The 6,877-nt window shown below is 37.5% G+C and overlaps 1 protein-coding gene across 1 annotated transcript; it reads right to left on the bottom strand.

The window, feature by feature from the left end:
• Window positions 1–2,804: 2,804 nt before the first annotated feature.
• On the bottom strand, window positions 2,805–6,170 carry LOC115929686. The gene is made up of 5 exons (XM_030999498.1): window positions 6,014–6,170; window positions 5,356–5,477; window positions 4,516–4,786; window positions 3,476–3,720; window positions 2,805–3,127 (listed from the first exon to the last, which is right to left on the bottom strand). Exons 1-3 carry the CDS (start codon window positions 6,133–6,135, stop codon window positions 4,527–4,529), a joined length of 504 nt encoding a protein of 167 aa, XP_030855358.1. The 5' UTR covers window positions 6,136–6,170; the 3' UTR covers window positions 2,805–3,127; window positions 3,476–3,720; window positions 4,516–4,526.
• Window positions 6,171–6,877: the final 707 nt, after the last annotated feature.

Genomic DNA, 6,877 nt, shown 5'->3' with positions numbered 1-6,877 from the left:
TTCGCCCACAATTTAAGGGACAGCGCCAAGTAGGCTCATAATTCAACATGTCACCATCTCCCAGCCAGTGAAGACCTAACCTAGCACCATGAATACCCTCCCCCCCCCCAAAAAAAAAAAAAAATAAATAAATTAAAAAAATGTAATATCTTAAAATAAAAGAAAACTAACACCTAAACGGGGATGCCTTCCACCTTCAACTAAAGGGACAGTGCCCCGTATGATCATCATTCACAGGTCACTATCTCTCAGCCCCAGTAATTACCTACACCTAACAACATGAATAACCAAAAGAGATTCAATTTAATGTCTCAAATTGAAAGAAAAATAGCAACTTACTGGGCGTGCCGTTTACCTACAACTTAAGGGACAGTGCACCGGAGGCTCATCATTCACAGGTCACCATCTTCTCCCAGCCATTAATTTCCTAACATAACACTATGAATACTAAAAAAATACAATTTAATGTCTTAAAATGAAAGAAAACTATAGGACCTGACTAGGCGTGCTGTTCACATACATAGCGTTCCCATCCCTTCTGTTTCATGGTACAGTATTCGAATAACTAAATCTACATTTTAAAATAAATTAATGTAAAGAAAAATAAGGGAGGAATCACATTTCCTGCTTTTAATGCGATATGCAATATTATTCCACTAGGTATTCTATATTTAATTTAAATCAGATGTACAGTATTCCATGAACAAAGAATGTTAAATCTTGTCATATATATATATATATATATACAGAGAGAGGGGTACAGGGGAGGAGGGGAGGGGCTAAGGGGAGAAGGCAGTCTTGCTTTGAATTTTATGTATCCTATTCAAACAAGCAAATGTAGATTTGATAAGTCATAATCTTAAATAGTGAGCGAGAAAGTGGGAGAAATTGTGAGAGATAGAAAGGGAGAAAGAGGGGAAGAGTGGATGGGTCTTGATTTAGAGCTGATATACATAAAGAAGAAAAATAAAGACCAAGACATAAACAAATAAAAATAAATAGAAAGATAAAATGATACAGAAAGAGGAAAGAATGATATAAAATAACATGAACTGTCTGTATCCGAACAGGTCTTTTCAGAACTTTACTCTTCACTCTTTAACCTTCGTGATCTCCTCACAACCTTCTCAATCTTGATTTTGTTTTCATCTCAATTTTACGGAATGACCCTTAAAGATTCAATATTGTTAGGATGTAAGGAGCTATTAGAAAATTCTACAATATCGAGAACCATCCCTGCTGCAATGGAGAGAAGGGTAAATCAAAGAGAGCATTGGACAAGATAAACAGCTGTTAAAAAAATACTGAGAATTGTTGGATAATAACAAAAGACTGAAAGAGGGAATCACAACTTTCGTAGATGTTATATACAGTGCAATACTAATTTGTCTATTTTTATTTTGAAAAAAGAGTTATAGAGGGAGGGGGATGTATCTATAGGAGATGGGAGGGAGTTAGTATATTCACACATGCAAGTGAGAATTTGATAGGTCATTTTGAAAAGAATAGGGTGTGTTTGAAGGTATTTTTGTCACAAATCTGAAGTAGGGCCTACTGTATTAAATAATTTAATTTATTTAGTGGAGAATTGAGAAGAAAATCAGAAAAAAGTTTATAATATATTTAAAGACATGTAAAAGGAGTCCTATCCTACTAGACGAACAACAAAAACAACCCACAATAAAAGCAATTGTATAAGATTGAAGAGACAAACTGTAAAGATTAGCGGAGAAGGAAAAAGGATAAAAATATTACATTTCACAGAGAGTATAACCAATCCCATTAGAGACCACACTTGGGATTTACTGGGGCCGTATACCTGAAAATAGTGAACACGATATATTTTGTGTCCGATGTCATGCTACTACGTATTATGGTAACTTTGAATAATATACTAAAATCAACAAATTAAAATACTGTCTCATACTCAACTATAAATGGACAACTATTTAACCCAGCCACACATAAAGGTGTGAGGTGACTTAGATTAAGTGATTCCTTTTTTTCTTCAAATTGTAAGATGTCGGGAATATGCACCCCTTTAAAAGATAGGATTGAGAACAATCCGCGACAAAAAGAGAAACAGAATGGGATTTTTTATAAGTGAGTAGAACCTATATATGCATAAATTGGATATAATGTAAAAGAAATTTGAATCAAGTAATTGCAATTAGAAGCTGAGATTTAACTTTTTTGTTTCAATGGACTGGGAAACTTTTATGATCAATAATGCTTCATGATTAAAGTGGTTTTACCGTTTGAAACTTCGCATTTCTAACCCTTTTTATAAAAAGAATGTATTCTATTCAATTGAATCATTTTTTTCATTTTATATTTTTATTCTTAATTTTACTTATATTTTTTAATTTGATATTTTTTAATAGTATTTCATTTTATTAGTTTGAAACCATTTTCGTATAAGATCATTAGTTGTTGGAATCTTCTTTTCTAATTCTTTTGTGCATTTTCTGATATTCCACATGAAAGTACAATCTTTCCACAAGGACCGGTACACATCCTACAAGCCAGTTTGTAATTGCAGTCTAAATTTGTTTTTGGTTTTAAAAAATGTGGACAAAAATACTGGATACATGCTCATGTTCAAATATTCATTTTTATTTCATGCACCATTGATATTTCATGATACACAGGTAAAGTTGTCTCTAAATGGAGATAAAAGACGTTCACGTGACCCCTCCACTTTAAGCATCATGTTGGGTCTCTTCATGTTAAGATATTCAGTGGATATTTCGTGCTAATTACGAACTGGGTAATTGGACAACTCTTGCCAAGTGTAGCTCTTACAACAAGATATTTGAAATATCAGTACAACTGCTTTTATGAGAGGGATGATTGCAAAACCCAATAACTAAGACTTACAAAAGAAGACAACTTCTGAATCCTTTGTTAAAACAATATAATGTATATTTCAAAAAGATTTTCGACCAAATATTCACAAGTTCTCAACTTAGTAACCAACGTGTCAAACTCATATATATATACATGACTCCCATTAGGAGGTATGGGGGTAAACAGATCTGGTGAATAGGAACATATTGTCACAAGGTAGACATTGAAATACCTGCATACCTACGACGTGTGTGCGCGTCCCACGGCGAGGCCTGATCTGTGGAATAAAGAGGTAAACAGAATGCTGTATTAGGCATCTCAAAGGAAATATGATGGGGCAGATACAATCTTAAAACTCGAAGACAAATTATGACATTTTGTTAGGTATAGTATATAGCAAGTTTATACATTCATTTCAAAATAGACTTATTTCACCTTTCGGCCCTACATTTACTAATTATAAAATAGAGGAAACATAGCAGTTGCATACTCTCCGAAATGATGAGGACATATGCAAACAGAAGCAAACATGAAGACTCACCATGTACTGCTATAATGTTATAAAGAACTAATTACTATTTCAAACATACACTGTATGAAACCTAATAATGAACAGTACACATACCTTCTTGGAAATAATTTACAGGCGGTCAAAGAAAGAGAATGGCCTCCGGCGTCTACCCCGACTGACCACACCCAGTCTTTCTTGACCACGATAGTGCAGCGGGCCTGGTTTGAGTGACCATGCACTACCCGTCTCGGCTTCCTCCCTACTACTCCTATAGCAAGGCGTTTACGTCCCGAGAACCTCAGCAGTGTTCGACCCAGTATCCCCCCTCGGTCTCCCCCCTGCTGCTTCTGCGAATCAGTCTGTAGGAAAGGAGAATGAAGTGAGTTTAAAAAATCATTTATACTAAGGGGGAAGTCCACCCTTAAATTAAGTTGACTGTAATAAAAGCATATATAACAATAAAAATATGAAAGTTATGAATTTTAAAGCTGTCATCAGTGAAAAAAATGTGACATCATGCAAGCTCATCTCCAATTTGCTCTGTAGGCTACAGACAATTTCATGAATTTTCATTTTCTTAGATATTGATGACGGAATAGATACGTTTCATACAGGGGTTGCTTAACACTATACTTGAAATGATAATACTTAGGGTAAATATTTGATTGAAACATTAATTGATTGCACCTTTAAAAATTCATAACTTTCTTATTTTTAATCGGTTTATGCCCAAACTTTCACTGAACTGTTTCTCTCATGTTCTGATTCTAAAAAAATACACTTAATATCATGGTGGGCTTCCCCTTTAATTTCATTATGAGCAAGATGTTTCTGTTTCAAACTTTTTTTAAATAAATAAAACAGATTATGTTTTCAGATAAATGAATTTTGAAAAACCCCTATATCATTGTGACAAATAACAATCATACTATTTGGAAACCTTGGATGCATCTCAGTTCATTTTGATCCAACTGATCATTAAAAGTTGCTGCTATGTTGTAAAGTTTTGGCTCATTGTCAAGTCTTCAATTAAAAAAATTGTGTTTGGTACATTGAATACATTGCATGCTCATCTGTTTAGTTATTTTTTGTTGTGGGGGTAGGAATTGTTAGAATACTTAAAATTAGGAAAGCATATAAAAAAATTTACTTACCCAGGCTACAATCACACATTGCCTCGCCTCGCGGCAATCCGGGCCGACCTCCGCAGGTTCTGGTTTGCCCGATTGGCGGCACGACGTTGCTCTCTCTCCGCGGCGAGTTGAACAGCGGCGGCAGCTGCGATCTCTCGCTCTACCAGACGCGGTGACCTTCGTCTCGGGTGGAGTTGCTCACGCTCCTCCGCCCTCCTACGCTGTTCATCCTGCTGTTGGCGATGAGCAGGAACGACCTCCGCACGACCGTTCTCGCGATGCAACTTGTTGACTGTATAAACCAAACGAAAACATAAATGAGGACATGCTACTTAGTACATGCATGGCATTTCACAGATCACATTCAAATACACGATTCTCCATTTATTCTTGAATATACCCCCTGTCAATGCACCAACGTACACATTCAATGATCCCATATTACAGGGTAAAGGGGTAGGCTACTTTTCACGCAACAAAGTAAGGCCCGTACATACACAAAAATCTGGCCAGTATTGACTTTACACACCGGAGATAGGGGGTGCTTTCAAAGGGAGGGAACATGCATATATGCTGCCTACCCTAAATAACACTGAGTGGAGGGGGAGGGGGAGGCGGAGGGGGGCAGTGTAATTAGTTTCAAAACATTTGAATCAATATACATGTACATGAATCAATATTTACTCTTCCATTTTTAATATTTTTACCAATGGCAATATGCGGCCCTCGATCCCTGGAAAATTTTGGATCCGCTATGGTCTGGGCAAATACATGTAGCTCTATATGGTCCACAAGACGCCTTTTTAAAATGTAGATCTAAGTTACATGTGAGAGATTAATTTACTTTGAATAAATGCATACCGTGTTGCGTGCAGTAGAGTTCAACAGCGTTTTCGTCTAGCGAGTGACGTCCACGCCGGCTGCAACGTCTGCCATTCCCATGAAGCCCAATATGTGCAGAGCACTGGACCTCGGCTGGCTGTCTGTAATAAAGGAAACATAAAACAGGACATATAGTCTATTACTACTACTAGATTGCAAATAATAGAATGCGAATATATAAGACAAAAGTGCAGATGTTGCAATTTTGGTAAGACATTCGATAGGGTAATTACAATGAATGACCCAAAACAAATAACTTTCAACTCACTGAAGGGTCAATATCCTGCGTGTATTAAAGGGACTGTATCAGCAGTTTCCATGCGCAGAAGGCCATAATTCGCCGACACCAGACTTGATGGAAATACCATTAATGGGGGTACAAATCTGCACACAGCAAACCCGTTGGCCAGTCAAGAATCCGCCCCCTTCTGATTTCTCGGATAATACTCGAGAGTTTTCGGGTAACGGGGAAACCAAAGCATTACATAAGGTCTAATGGTCATAAAACTCAAGGCTAACCCGGGTGATTGACAACACCTGTTGTTGGGTAAACACCCAAACGGTGTCGAATTCTCCATGAGAGCTGACTACTAGTTGGTAAATTCATTTTTAATTTAGAAAATAACTATATACATACTGTCGGTGTTGCCAGCACTCTTCCACTTCATCAACAGGCAGGGGTGCCTTCCTCCTACAACGAGTACCCTCCAGGGTATTCATCACACAGTTCCCGGTGAACTTGTTGCCGTAAAAGACCATTATTACACAAGTGAAATAACAGTGGTTCAAAGCAAGCTAAGTAAGCGAACGAAGCAAAAGCTAAGTAAATATCTCAAAACGACTTGTCTAGGACAGAATCTAGCAGAGAATGGCAAATTTCTCGCTTCTCATCTAACACGAAACCTATTGTCATCGCGCGCGCGGTCTTTTTGAATGCATTTGTTAAATTGAAATACATCACGTGATTCGAGCAGACGAATCACATTTAACATTTTCAGTGCATTCACTCATGCAAAGCATGGACCTATTACGGATGGACATTCATCGTTTTCTTAACGAACTCATTGTGATTGTCTCCGTCAATCGGGGGCGGATCAAGGCAGCCCCCGGCAGGGGAGGGGTCCAATACGTGAGAAAATCGTTGTACCGGTCAGCAATCATTATGACACTAAGCAATACGACGACGACGAATTCAATTACGAAGCAAAAACTAAGTAAAAATCTCCAAGCGACTTGTCTAGGACAGAATCTAGCAGAGACAGGCAGATTTTTAGCTCCTCATCTTACACGAAACCTAAAATTCGATTTGCGCGGGCGGTTTCTGTGAATGCATCACGTGGTTTGAGCAGACGAACGAATCACATTCACCCACAAAGGCATTTAATAATGGCAACGGGTTCCAAAAATATATTGGTGATAACTGTCATGCTATTGAGCCCACCGTGCTAAAAATCTATTGTCATGCTAATATAATGTTGGAATTCCAGCGAACCTCGTACTT

The sequence above is a fragment of the Strongylocentrotus purpuratus genome, unplaced genomic scaffold, assembly GCF_000002235.5.
Source record: "Strongylocentrotus purpuratus isolate Spur 01 unplaced genomic scaffold, Spur_5.0 spur5_scaffold_5, whole genome shotgun sequence".
NCBI lineage: Eukaryota > Metazoa > Echinodermata > Echinoidea > Camarodonta > Strongylocentrotidae > Strongylocentrotus > Strongylocentrotus purpuratus.
Note: the sequence above shows the minus strand (reverse complement) of the source record. Positions and strands in the feature narration are given on the sequence as shown.

Bases quoted from the DNA above. Each gene is read 5' to 3' on its own strand.
- LOC115929686 (XM_030999498.1), bottom strand. From the start codon at position 6,135: ATGGTCTTTTACGGCAACAAGTTCACCGGGAACTGTGTGATGAATACC. The intron at 5,478-6,013 runs GTATGTATATAG...CCTTTATTACAG, and splicing joins GAGTGCTGGCAACACCGACA to ACAGCCAGCCGAGGTCCAGT. The intron at 4,787-5,355 runs GTATGCATTTAT...TGGTTTATACAG, and splicing joins ACTCTACTGCACGCAACACG to TCAACAAGTTGCATCGCGAG.